The sequence below is a fragment of the Oreochromis niloticus genome, linkage group LG12, assembly GCF_001858045.2.
Source record: "Oreochromis niloticus isolate F11D_XX linkage group LG12, O_niloticus_UMD_NMBU, whole genome shotgun sequence".
In the NCBI taxonomy this organism is placed as follows: Eukaryota; Metazoa; Chordata; class Actinopteri; order Cichliformes; family Cichlidae; genus Oreochromis; species Oreochromis niloticus.
Window position 1 is genome coordinate 10,608,927 of NC_031977.2, and position 14,067 is coordinate 10,622,993.

The following is a 14,067-nucleotide window of genomic DNA, read 5'->3' on the forward strand; positions in this document are numbered from 1 at the left end:
CAGTCAGTGACGGACAGTCATCATCTTACATAAGCACATACCAAAAATAGAGCCGATAGTTTTCATGTGACGAGATCAGACCGCTACCGTAACCATAGGCAGACCTCTCCCCTCTGATAACATCCCACACCCAACAATTGTGCCAAGCAGAAACTCTCTTAGTTTTCCCAGTATTACTCACCAAGATGGAAAAAAAGACTGATAAATAAATGAGTCAGAGAGGAAGAAATGGGACACGCAAATTACAGTCTTACCAAAACATGGGTGAGCACGATCTTTATGAGTGGCGCTCCAGAAAGGTTGACCGACAGGGCTGGCAGAGGCTCCACTTTCAAAGAAATCAGACAGCTTGCTACATGGATTTTGTGATCCTTGTAATCAGCTGCTTCATTAATCCTAAGAGATAAAAAGGGGAGAACAGGCTTAGATAATCTAAGAAAGAAACTGAAGCAGAAATCCAGACAAACATACAAAAGAAAGAGACGGAAAGAAATGGCAGACATACAGTGGGGGAGATTTATTTGATCCCCTGCAGATCCCAACTCTTTGTAAGTTTGCTCACTTACAAAGAAATGAAACATCTCCAATTTTATAGTAGCTTCAATTTAATGGAGAAAGACAGAATAACAACCAAAAATATAGAAAAAAAGATATTGCATCATTGAGTGAAAAAAGTATTTGATCCAGAGGCAAAACATGACTTAGCACTTGTTGGAGAAACTCTTGTTGGCAAGCACAGCAGTAAGATGCTTCTTGTAGGTGGTCACCAGACTTGCACACATCTCAGGAGGGATTTTGTTACACTCCTCTCTACAGAAACTTTCTAAATCCTTTAGGTTTCTTGGCTGTCGTTTGCCAACTTGAAGCTTCAGCTCCTCTACAAATTTTCTATAGGACTGAAGTCTGAAGACTGTCTAGGCAGCTGACCTTTACATGCTTCTTCTTTAGCTACTCCTTTGAGTATCTAGTTAGCAGTATGTTTGAGTCATTGTTATGCTGGAAGACCCATCCATGACCCATCCTCAGTGTTCTGGCTGATTTTACATTACATGGCCTCATCCATTACCTAATGTTTCCTCCTCCGTGCTTGACTGTCTGTTTAAGCACTGATCCTGGCTGGGTTGTAGGGATCAAATACTTATTTCGGGAAATGACATGCAAATCAATTTATAACCTTTATATAATGTGTTTTTGTTTTCTGGATATTTGGTAATATTTCCTGTCTCTTCATTAAAAGAGGATTGCATAAAAATGAGAGACTGTTCATTTCTTGGTAAGTGAGCAAACTTACAAATTCAGCAGGGGATCAAAGTTGATATTTGGTTAAAAGGAGAAGTACTCCAGATCTCTTGTTTCACAATAGCATCTATAACCACTGTTATCTGCAACTGGCATTCCCACATACGTGTTAAACACAGGACCAGAGCAGTGACATTTAGATGAGACTTTAACCATCTGTCTGTTTAATGAATCACACTTAGTGCCAGAATTATTCCATGACAAGTTTTTCGAGATGATCATGTGACCCCAATTTGACATTGCGGTCACACGAACATCGTCTCCCTCTTACGATACAAAGGGAGGCCTAGCAGCCTCCAAATGTACTGGCGTAAACATTTCTGACTTAATTTAGATGGATGCAAAAGTGGGGAACAACAAGATGCTTAATCACTGTTATGTCAAATTGGGTTAAAAGCTGGAACAAGCTGATCCAGTGTTGGAACAGTAAGTGAAAGAGCTAATAGCAGGGTGTATCAGTCAGCGGGAGCTGAGTGGTGTGATGAGAGATAGGAGAGAAAAAAACAGATAAGGCCTTGGCCTGGGGCATCAGCTGTTCTGCAATTCAGGAAGCAGGGGCGCCTTTGGTGCCAGCTTACCCATTTCCCACACAGGACGTACAAAGACAGCGTCCCTGACTTGGCGCTTTTGTTCTTGTTGCTGTTTATTATTAGTTAGACCTTTCAAGATTTTACTTTTCACGTTTGGTGGCATGTTGTGTCATCTTACCTGGTCTTCACAGGGCTGATCTCTTTGTAGTAGCTGTGCATGTTGTGGTAAAAGAGGCCAACAATGGTAGTTTGAGCTGAGGAGAAGAAGACAACACGCGCAGACTGAATGTGAAAAAAATGAGCCGAGGGCCGGGAATGTAAAGCAGTGCTGCTAAAACACTCACAAAGAAGGCAAGTTAATTAACATCGGCTCGCTACCGTGTGGTGGCACCGGCGGGCTAATGGGACAGTCCTATACTCGCACAGGGGTGAAAAGCAAGACTGCCACAAACCCATGTGGATGCTGGAAAGCTTGTGAAATGTCTAAATGACTTCACCAGGAGAGCTGGGGGTCTACTCCCCCACCCCTGGCTTGACCTATCGTTCAGCTCGGTCCCACCTTAATACTTTAAGATAAACAATGAAATTGGAGGAAATGCTTAATGGCCCTGTTCCTCCTTTCAAAGGCCTTTCACTTGGGAACTGCTCTAGAGCAACAAAAGCAGATAACAAACAATATGGATACACAACAGAAGACTGGTAATAAATATATAATACATGCAGTGTTGGGGAATACATGTACCGGCGTTACGTATTTAAAATACAAAATATGAGTAACTGTATTCGGTTACAGTTACTGCTTAAATAGGTGATAATTGGAATACAGTTACGTTGTTGAAATCAGTGAATTACACGGTGGTCTTTTCCTGTTTCAAATGTTAGGCTATCCCCTCTCTATCTCCTCTCTAATTTTGGTAATTTCACGCCAGTGGAAACCCAAACAAAACGCAATAAGAGGCTCTGACCAGAAAGCTGACTGTGCAATGCAAACTGTTTGTCAGCAACCAAGCTGCTCTCAGCATCAAAAGACTCCAACCTAAGGAAACATCTGGGAGTAAGTTCTTTTTTAAGAACTAACGTTAGCCTACTGCAACTGCCTTGTTTTAGTTGTAGTAGCTACCTGGGTTATGTGCCACTTCAGTATCTTCGATGTACTATTGCTGTGTGATGTATTACTATTACTGAAAGCTGCATTACAACCCGCTAGCTGCAAATAATCATGTGCAGTTTAGCAGACAAAAAGAAAACATAGTACTGATACAGAAATAGTTTTCTATGTGAGATCACTGCAAAAAGTGCAGCCTTACCTAAAGTCCGCCCAACTGTTACTCATTTTATATTAAGATTTAAGAATCTAGCTGGTATTGCTTTCAGAACTGCATGTGATCATTTGCAGCTAGCAGGTTGTTAATGCTATCCATCAAGTCTACAGTCTGCGCTCTATGAACTCAGCTAACACTAGCTAACAATGTTAGCTTGGTGGCAAGTAGCCTTCAGTAATAGTAATAAATCACACAGCAATAGTACATTTATGTACTATGTATTATGTATATTTCAGCAGAATGCCTCCCAGTGAGCCTCAGCAGAGACTGGGCCAGCATGCTTGTACAACTCTCCTACAGAAGAGAGAGAGAGAACAAGAAAAAACAAAATGCAAAATATGCAGCATTTTCTGTTCTTAATTAGAATATAAAATCTGCCCTTGGAGCACTTTGGGCAGCCAGGTATTCAGAGTTAATTTGGTCCTGGCTCTAATGTGTCAAGCAATAACATGTATTCCACTTCTGATAATAGCCCTTTAACGAATTATTAAGAGCTCGGTCCTCAGTGCATGCGAGAGCCAGGTGGAGCCAAGGGAATCTGACCTGAACACAAAGTCAAACAAACAGAGTTTTAATGCCCACTGTAATTACTGCTCTCCCTTGCTCCACTACGTGGATCCATTCCTTTTAACGGTGGAGGAAAGTGGAGAAAAAGTGCGCTCTCTCTCATTCTTTCTGTTCTGAATAAAAGGGTAACTGCCAACATTAAAGTCATAGCTGGATTTCTACAGTACACCATAAAGCCACACAAAAGCTCTCATGGCACTCCTGTCCTTAACTGTATGCCATGTTAGTAGTCCTAAATCTTACGATAATAAATTACCGTTCGGTAACAAGAGTCTCCCAGCTGGACAATTTTCTCTTGGCAGAATCAGTGCACGGCTAATGTGAGGTATTCAAACTCAAACCCAGCTACTAGTTTGTCTACGCAAAGAATCCTCCGAAAGTTCCTCCTTGCACGTCGATGAGCACCTGTCAGCGAACACGGAGAGGCTGTAATGCTAGTACTTACACTCCATTGCGAACGCCTCTCCAGGCACAGAGATGTAGCTCTTGCCTTCTGTGGGGAAGCGGTAATGTGACAGCTCAAAATTCTGTGGGAGTTTCATCAGAGAGTAATCTGCGGAGGTCAAAGGTTAAGAAAAGGGAGAACTGTTGAGAAAAACAAAGTGACAAGCAAGTAACAAGATCGATTTGCTTTGTCGGGGGGGAATCACAAACATCAAACGACCCCTTGGGAGAGAGACAGTAATAAAATATGAGGAAAAAAACCCAGGAGAGGAAAAGTGGAGAAGCTTAACTTGTGCTTATCTGAACAACAGTTGGCTGACGTGATTACAAAACTAATGATGTCAACTTGAGGCTTGGAGTCCGCAAAAGCTACAAACAATGACTTACTTTATGGAGAACCTGACACTTTACTGACCTGCAACAAAAGATGTTCCATCCAGGGAGATGAGAGAGTTCGGGCTGTCCTCCAGGTTAGTCACTACATGTTCCATCACTCTGTCCACTGTCTTGACCAGACCGTTGACCACAGGGGTGGACTGCTGCTAGAGAACAATGACCCAACGTGAAAAAGTTGACAACTGATTCACTGTTTCTGATTTTCGGCATCTAGCATTGACTCATGTTGACCTATTAAAATGGTCTCACGTTTTTCTTTTGAGCTTTCGCAGATGTCTTATACAAACATAAAACACCAGGTTATTTGTCACGGAGAGTACTGCTCAGAGTATAAAAACAGGTGATAGTGTCACCGTCTAGAGTTACACTGCAAACCTGACAAAAACTTGATAATTCGGTTGGCTCAAACTCACTCTACACTGTATCTACTGTCCAAGTTTGATGTGAACATCTGTTTCAGCTTGCTCTTACAAAAACAAGCAAGGTTGTTCTGAACACCCAGTGTACTGAAACCGCTCTCTTGTGTTTGTGATTTGGCCATAACGATTGCACAGTGGAGGAAGCAGAGATCTTTATAGTCAGTTACGCAGTTTTAAACATCCAGATATCCTCGGTGCGTTACATTAACGTAATCGCCACATTGCATACGTTACATTGCGTCATGTTTGGACACTGCACAACTACAGAGTGAACCCATTTACCTCTGTCAGTCCAGGAAAAGACAGCATTTCTTCCACACTTCTGAGCAAACCCTGGGTGGAAGAAAATGGACATCACAGAACTGTTGCATCATAGGCGCATGGGTGGGCATTGTATCTGTGTGTATGAATTGGTTTTGCAACAGCAACATGTGTTTTGGACTGCGCTCCGAGACCTGCGTGAGGTTGTTCGCAGTATTACGAGAAATGGTTCCATTGGGCAGCGTCTTCAGGAAACTCTGCACTGGCAAGAAGTCTGTGGGTCGGAGCTCCTCCTGGAGACTGCTGATGACAGGGGGACTCATATCAGCGGCTCTCTGGGGAGACAGCACATCAGGCATCAAATGAAGTTTACTGCCAGGAGCAGCGAGTTCCAGCATACACAGGATGTTTAGTGACTGATAGCTTGAATTTAGACGAGAGTTTCGGCATTGGTCTTTTTCAGATTAGTGCCCAACAAGGAGTGCGCTGTAGTGTGCACTGTTGACTGGCTCTGCCTACTATCTTCTATTTCTTTATTAGTTTCCTGCAAACAAAGCCTTTCGATAAAAAGGTTGCTTCTATTTACATGTGTTATCTATTTGCTTTTTTCCATTTGTCTTTAAAAGGAAACAATGCCTCAACAGGAAATAAACTCTTAGTGTGGATTCAACCAAAAGTCCTTCATTGTTACTTCTTTATCGACTTTCATATGTGTTTTAGCTTAAAGACCCTCTGGTAATAGTCCTAATGATGTTGAGGTACAGAGATGTGGTGTCATCACCCACACATTGTAAGAGTACTATATTTTTAACATCCAATAGGTTATTCCTAATCTGTACCAAAACTGACAAATTACCGTTGTACAGTATTTGTCAATCTTTTCTTTTCAGCCATTCTGTCGTAGATTTGCTGGTGTGCTTGTAATCCTGTTGCACGATCCATTTTGGGTAAAGCTTCTGTCGGACAGATAGCCTCACATATGACTCTAGAACACTTTGGTATACAGAGAAGTTCATGGTCGACTAAAAAATTGCGAGGCACTCCGGTCCTTTGGCTGCAAAACAAGCACAAATCATCACCCCTCCAACACTGTGCTTGCCAGTTGGTATGAGGTGTTTGCGCTGATATGCTTTGGTTTTTCGCCGAACATCTCGCTGGGCGTGTTGCCCAAACAACTCCGCTTTTATCTTATCTATCTAAAGGACACTGTTCCAGAAGGCTTATGATTACTTCAGATGCAGCTTTGCAAACCAAAGCTAAGCCGCCATGATTTTTTTTTAAGAGAAGAGGCTTTTCTTCTGGCAGTCCTTCCAAAAAAGACATACAGCATTTTTCTAATTGTACTATCATGAACTTTAACATTTAGCATGCTAACTGAAGCCCATGGATTTATAGCTCTTGGAGTTTCAAACTGTGAGTAATGTGTCTTAGCTAACAAATGTAATTTGCTAACAAGGAGCTAAGATTACCTTCTGTACAGCTAACAAGACACTGAGTGCTCAGTCATTCTCTGTTACAAAAATAATCTAATATGTTTAATGATATAAAACCAATTTTTTAGGGCCTCAGTTCTCACTTGTGTTCTGTGGCAAGACCCTCCTCTACTGTCCCCTCTACTGGGCTTTATTGTTCAAAGACACCCTGAGACACTTACGGCCATCGGCGTAGTTGAGATCACTTCCTTGGAGATTCTAGGTGTTGTTTCAGAAACCATGTCCCAAGCTAGAAAAGACAATACAAAGGGTTAAAACAGGACAGGGAATAGCTTAGCATCACTCCTGTCTTTAGTCATGGTTTAGTCTAACCTTGCCTTTTTGCGACTTTTTTTAGGTCCTTTGTTGAGTGCAGCTGGGTTAGGCTGCAGTAGTGTGGCTGGATTTTATCACCTTCAAGCTTACAGTGTGAGTGTAATGCCCGGTCATGAGAGGAGGTGTTTTACAGCCTCCGCAAAAGTGGGATACTCCACCACATAATACTCTGCCACTAATTTCTGTACTGGGCTCAGACACATTTTATATCTTTGCTGTCATTTAATGAAAACAGCTCTAAGCAGCTACCAGAAAAACACCATATATGGATGTACATTAGACATGTTAGTCAGCTCTTCTTCGGTTCAATACAACATTTTATATGCATGTTCTGGAGAGGTAAAAATATTTCTCTGTAACCACAACAGTCAGGCTCTTCTTGTCAGGTAATAAAGAAATCAAGACTCTCTGGCTTTATCGTGACCACATAAATAATTCTCAGTAGCAGTCTTTATATGTCAACACAAGAGGAGTTCAACTTTACTGATCGGTAAAACCAAACCAAAAATGCTTTAACCTCTCAGCTAAAAAGCTACATTTCATTACGCTTAGAATATTTTTCAGATTAAAAGGAAATTTTCTAATATCTTATATTAGAAAATATAACCATAACTATATATTGTAATATAGTTATTATTAATCTCTTGCTCTTTTCCACAGAAAGTCTATCCTGTCTTCCTCCCCTCACCCCCAGCTGGTTCTGCTGGAGGTTTCTTCCCGTTAAAAGGGAGGTTTTCCTTCCCAGTGTTGCCAAAGCTCATTGTTGTGGTTTTCTCTGTTTTAATATTGTTTTTAAGTTTTTACCTTACAATATAAAGCGCCACAAAACAGAATGTTAATTTTTTTCTACATTCTCATAAATGCCATTTTGTGTCCTTTTATGGCACTCTACTGAGCAACAGAGGTAAAGAGAACAAAAACAGACAGGATTCTGGGTGTTTTGTCCTAGCGTGTTGTAACTTGTCACATTACATTAAAATGATTTGCCCCCTGCAACTCAACTCAGGTCTTTGCACTCTTACAAATACTTATAAGGAAAAACTGTAAGCCATGGCACTTGAAGGTCATGAAAATGGTTTCTGCAAGAAGAGCCATTTGACAGTGAGGCAGGTTTTATTTGCATGGTTTGATGTCCTTCTGTTAAGCATGAATTCTGTGGATGGAATGTAGCATGGATAAGGACGGAAATTGCTTTTTAACCCATGATTTCCTCAGAGCAAAGTCAAAAGAGAGGAAGCATTTTCATAAATACGGCATCTCCAAGAATGTCAGGAGGTTTTTTCTAATAGTAGACAGGTCCTACCTATAGTTGCATTGTAGTAGAGTGAGATGTTCTCAGGTGAAAGGGCCTTTTCCCAGATGACGAATTCATCAAAGGCTCCTGTTACATAGTGACTATATCTCTTATTGTTGGCAGTTCCAATGACGAGGTCAGGGTAGGGGTCTCCATAGGTTTCCTCTGAAATGCTTCCATTTTTGTTCTCAGCTGTTAGGGTCGCATTGATGTAGACCTTCAGGCCATCTTTCTTAGTCCATGTAAAGAGGATGTGCGTCCAGTATGGCCCTAATAAGGTAAACATAAAATGAAAGAAACGCTCAATTGTTGAAGAATTGAATCCACCCCTCCCTGAGTCTGATTCTGCCAGAGCTTCCTTCCTGTTTAAAGGAAGTTTTTTCTTTCCCATTGTTGCCAAGTGCTTGCTCACAGGGGGTTACCTGATTGTTGGGATTTCTTTATAATATTTTAGGTATTGTAGCTTTTCATGTGTGAATAAGTGTGAATAAGTTTAGCAGGAAGTGTGGTGTTGCAAATGTTCTCAGTCATTGGTCGCCTTTTTGAAGCGACTGATATTGCAGACACCATGTTTCATGCTTGGGTTAACCCAGAAAGTAAATGATGACGTGTACTCAATACACAGTAGCTTTTATCAAAGAAAACTCACACTGATATTTGCTGGTTCTAGCTTTTTAAATTTAATATTTGTTTTTTAAATTGTGTCTTTTTTGCCCGTCTCCCTCCCCTCATCCCAAACCGGTCACGGCAGATAGCTGTCCCTCACTGAGCCTGGTTCTGCTCGAGCTTTCTTCCTGTTAAAAGGGAGTTTTTCATTCCCGCTGTCACCAAGTGCTTTGCAAATTTGGACTCTGATGGATGCATCGGAGGGCAGCCATGGATCAACCCACAAGCCTTCCAGTTTGTAGGTGACCTGTCCTACTACCTGAGCCTATATAAACAATATTGGCTTGAACTGAACAGAATTTTTGTGTGTCTTAAGCACTAGTTCCTAGCCGCGCCAACAGCTATGTGAGGCTGAACAGAGATACATGGCTTTTGTGAGATAGCCTATTAAGTTCAGAATGATGCTAGGTTAGTTTAGCAAGAATAGTTAGAATAGCAAGAACACTACACAATTTTACATTTTGACCAGCTGATGGCGCCGTCTTAAGCAAAGAACCAAAACTCAACTGACATTAAGCGCCTTGAGGCGACTCTTGTTATGATTTGGCACTTTATAAATAAAACAGAACTGAATTGAATTAACTTTGTCAACTAAAATGCTTGATTTTTCCATTAATTGATCCAGCTTAATCTTTTGACTGATAGAGTAATTTATAACTCCTTCAGTTCCAGATACTAGATTTTATGGTTTGCACAAACCAAAAACTCCAGCCAGTATTTACAATGAATTGTGTATCACAAGAACAGAGAAATTAATGAACAATAGAGAAGTCCCAAAAGACAATGCCTTCCCCGTCACACATGCCAGACAGCCAAAACCACCAAAACACATCATTTGTGGTTACAATATAAGCAGTACTGGACGCACCAAAGACCAAGCTCAGCTTTCAAGTCTCTCATTCACTTCTATATGTACATTTTTATATTGTTAACTTTCGCCTTACAATCACACGCTGGGTCACACAGGCCCTCGAGTCTTACTCATTCACCCACAAAAACCTTTTCTCATAAATCAGAAGAAAGAGATGTGACATATTTTGACATTATGTCCCCAAGGCTCAACATGTCATTGTATGAGAACCAGATGACGTTTGGATCTTTATAACCGAACACTAGCATCAAAATTGAGTTACGACCAAGACCTTGAGTAACTGCAGGAAAAACAAGGATGACACAAGTCATTTGAGAAGAGAATAGCGATCGGTAAAAGTTTCACGTAATGTTGAATCTCATATGGTTTATTCCATTTTGTCAACTGTTTACAGTATCAGCCCATCTCATGAAAAAAAAAGAAAAGAAAGTAATTTCATTTTCAGAAATGAATTCAAAATATTGGTCACACTCTGACTTTTATTGTGTTTCATATCTCTTCTAACTTGACATCAAAACTAAACACCGAACATTATTTTGCACATGTTGTCTGCCATCTCCAACAAATTGTATGTTTAGTGCTACGGCAAAAGATTGAGAAATATACCCTCGCCTTTGCCAAATCAACTGTCCGTAGTTACATCTGGTCTCAGTTAACCAAGTCATGAATAAAATTATATAACCATTAGTTTATGGTGTGTTCAAGACCAAAATAGATTCCTTGTGGGAAATGTAACTATGTGAAAGGAAATGTATTCAGAGTACCTGGAACCTTGATGTTGGCCCGCCATCTGTGCTTGTTGCTACGAGTGTAAAACTCCACATATCCTCCTAAAGGGTTTGTGTAGACTGAGAAGCCATTGGAGATAACTTTTCCTCCAGAAGCGACAGCAAAGCGGGAGGCTGACTCGTGGTTTTTCCAAAAAAAGGAGAAGGTAATGCCTAGGGGATGATGAAAACCCAGCAGCCGTCAGTACAGGAACAGAACGGTTTTACAAGCTAAACGATAACTTGTTCAATTATAGACTAAGTACAGTGCACTCACCCTCAGGACCACATAAATTAGGGTCACTAATGCACGTGTTCTGGTAGTTTCCAAAGTGAAGAAAGGTGCCACCGTTATCTCCATTCAGAAAGATGCCCTTGTTGACCATTCCTTCAACAATGTCTGGGACAAAGCACAATTTAGAGGAAAATTTTCTTTTAAAAACAGGAAGGTGTTGTAACCATTTTATGTGACTTTATAGTCATGTAACCACATGTTGTTTTGCATCTGATAAACATAAAGATTTTGCAGCTTTCCTTGCATCTCATCTCAGAAGCCAGTCAATAAGTCTCCTACTTGACTTCAGGTTTAATTAATGTTAAAGAACGATCCCTTATCATCAACATACCAAGAAGTCCTCATTTCAGTCTGCAAGAACCGAAGACTGAACGGGGAGAAAAGTGTGGAGGGCTCAGCACAACCGTGTGGCAATACAGAGGGAACAACAGAGGGCAGTGGGTGATGCACAAATGATTTCAGTGAGAGGAAAAGTGATGGATCCTCACCTAGTGTTGCAGAAATGTTAGTGTAGGCAGAGTCATTGGTATACACATAGGAAGAATTATGGGAAGAAGGGAGCACAGTGTGGTTGTGGATTCTGATAGCTGGACAAAGACAACAGAGACAAAAAAAGTGATTCACACTAATACGGACAAAAAAAAAACAGAAGACAGAACGGTGAAAGGAAAGCGATGGGAGGGACGTGATGCACAGGTATGAGACAGAGTGATGGTGACCAGCGTGCGCGGTGGCAGCGGTCAAAGAAACTCAGTGTGACTTCACACATCATGCCCAAGTCTATACCCGATCCCTCTTTAACTTTAATCTTTCACTGAATGATCAATTTATAACACTGCTACAAATGATATTTAATTAAAAATTAGGCAAATGTCATCTCCAAATATAGATTTTTGTACATGATGTACTGCAGCGTTCTTAAATCCTAGATTTTTTAAATTGTAATTTCACTTATAAATCTGGCATTAAAATTAAAATCACGATGGCTTTGGCTGGAAGATGAGTGGTAAAAACACATTTAAATGGAACAGGTGTTTTCATATTCACATACTTATGTTGCTTCCGTTAATATAACCTGATCTGTTTCCATTGTGATCCCACAGTTCATGGATTCCTTCCACTGCATCCAGCGGCCAGTAATGCGAGGCCGTGTCCAACACCTCCAGGCCTGGATGGACAAGTCAAGCATAGACAGGCATCCAGAAAGGGCTTTTCATCCAATCAAGCACTGCCTCATTAATCAGAATTTACATTCCAAGAACCACATTTTGGGTTTTGGGGTGGATTAAAAAAACAGTGATGGTAATAATGATGCAAACAACTGGAAAAAGTTGTTTATGCAGCAGACTATTTTGATTAAGCAGAAGAAGTAAACAAAGCAATAACATCCTCTGGCATGGAAATTAGAGGATGGTAAAACAGGATCTCACAAATTATTTCTTTTCTTTTTTTTTATCCAATAATTGTTTTAATCTAGCAACTGAAAACACAGGAAAATTGTCAGTCTAGAAATTTCTTACTACCTGGATGCTTCTGAGCTTGCGCCACTTGAGCATAAACCTGTTAAGAAATGAACAGGTTTATTATCACTTATAAAGTCTGCAGTGCACAGTTCGTTCTGCTATATGGGAGGAATTGCTAGTCATTTTCCGCATGATGTGCTTTTCTTAAGTTTACCTTAATAAAGGAGACAAAAGCTGTAAAAATGCGAATCCGCAAACAAAATGCCATAGTCTCTGCAAAATATAACACCAATTCTCTGAAACAACTTAATTCCACGGATGAAGATGAATCCAATAAGCGCCGCTCATTGTTCCAATAGAAAAAAGATAAAACTTCGGATCAGTCCATTTGTCCAAGGTTAGAAATACCCAAAGAAAAATAAATAGAAGCACTGACTCAATAAAGCATTCAATTTAGAGTTGTGGCGTGAGGCCGAAAAACTTCAGAAGTTGTCTTTTCATGATAAAAACTGAAGCCCAACTCCAGAAAATTGTAATCCTTAATATTTATCCGAAAATTTAAAAAGCAGTTTTCTTAGAATTTCTCTGCCTGCATCTGGGAGCCTCAAGGAGTACAGGAGCTCCGCTGAGCTGTGCTGGGCTGCTGCTGGACTGAACGTGGGAACTGCAAAATGTGATGTCATTTTTTTTGGATCTTCTAAGGAGGGGCGTTAAAGTTTGTGCGTAAAAGGCGTTACTTGTGCGTAATTGGAGATTGCACGGGGAGTGAGATCAGGGTGTGCACCGTGTGATCCACAGATGCACATCTGAGTTTGTATTCAAAATATTTGTAAATAGCATACGATTTTAAAGACGTTTCGAGCAAGCTTCTTCCGACAACTGGTGGAGAGTCGTCTAGCAGTTGTCTAGCTGCTTTCTTTTCAAGCTCTGAAGACTGCAATAACCTGGATGACTAAGTAGCTACACAAGCAGCATGCAAAACCTTTCTAGGAATAATAGGAATACGCTGAGTGCTCCTTCCTTTTTAACAGTGTGTAAATCTGCGAAGTTGCACAGATATGCCTAGATATGTGGGAAAGGAGCGGAAACCTTTTTTAAAAACAAATTGAGTTACAGTTAAACAACACACACACACACACACTCTCTCTCTCACACACACACACACACACACACTAAAGAATGAAAGTTCTGTAAATAAGATCAGTATTAAATAAGAACTTACAGCACTCCAAGTGGAAACATAAAACAAGACATATGTTGTTGTCAGATGAGAAGTGGGCCCTTGTTTGACTTTTGGCTCGGTAATTTCAGTTTGTGAAATGCTTAATGAGAGTTGGGCATTTAGAGTTTGGATGATATCCACATATGGGGAAGTCATCAGGAGTCCCGTCGAAGGCTCCAAAAGTCAATTTACGCGGGTAAACAGCGCCACTGTGTGGCCAGGTGAATAATAGCTTAGCGGCCATCCAGCAGCGCTCATATATTATTTATAAAAACCTTCTCATGTAACCACAAACTGTTGTTGCTGTCTAAAAAAAATAATTAATTAAATAAATATCGCTTTATAACAAACTCACAAATGCCACAAAAGATTAAAGTCTGAGATTGGTACCTCAAATAGTTTCAGATTTGTGTAATAGTTCTACAAAGTTCAGCCCTTTAGAA

The 14,067-nt window shown here is 40.5% G+C and overlaps 1 protein-coding gene across 3 annotated transcripts in view; it reads right to left on the bottom strand.

Annotated features, from left to right (window-relative positions):
* Positions 1-13,068, bottom strand: part of adgrd1 (adhesion G protein-coupled receptor D1) — a 32,284-nt gene extending 19,216 nt beyond the window's left edge. The window contains exons 1-14 of one of the 3 annotated variants that reach the window (XM_025897125.1): positions 12,617-13,068; positions 12,463-12,499; positions 12,015-12,107; positions 11,428-11,526; positions 10,922-11,044; positions 10,642-10,818; positions 8,350-8,610; positions 6,893-6,960; positions 5,433-5,573; positions 5,260-5,310; positions 4,578-4,704; positions 4,164-4,271; positions 2,008-2,083; positions 255-396 (exon numbers count right to left, since the gene is read on the bottom strand). In XM_025897125.1, the coding sequence (XP_025752910.1) occupies positions 255-396; positions 2,008-2,083; positions 4,164-4,271; positions 4,578-4,704; positions 5,260-5,310; positions 5,433-5,573; positions 6,893-6,960; positions 8,350-8,610; positions 10,642-10,818; positions 10,922-11,044; positions 11,428-11,526; positions 12,015-12,107; positions 12,463-12,499; positions 12,617-12,670 (1,557 nt within the window). In that variant the 5' untranslated portion in view covers positions 12,671-13,068. Of the gene's footprint in view, positions 1-254; positions 397-2,007; positions 2,084-4,163; positions 4,272-4,577; positions 4,705-5,259; positions 5,311-5,432; positions 5,574-6,892; positions 6,961-8,349; positions 8,611-10,641; positions 10,819-10,921; positions 11,045-11,427; positions 11,527-11,990; positions 12,108-12,462; positions 12,500-12,616 lie in introns of all 3 variants that reach the window. The other 2 variants (XM_005473085.4, XM_013271540.3) reach the window with 2 other exon arrangements.
* Between the last annotated feature and the right edge of the window lie 999 nt (positions 13,069-14,067).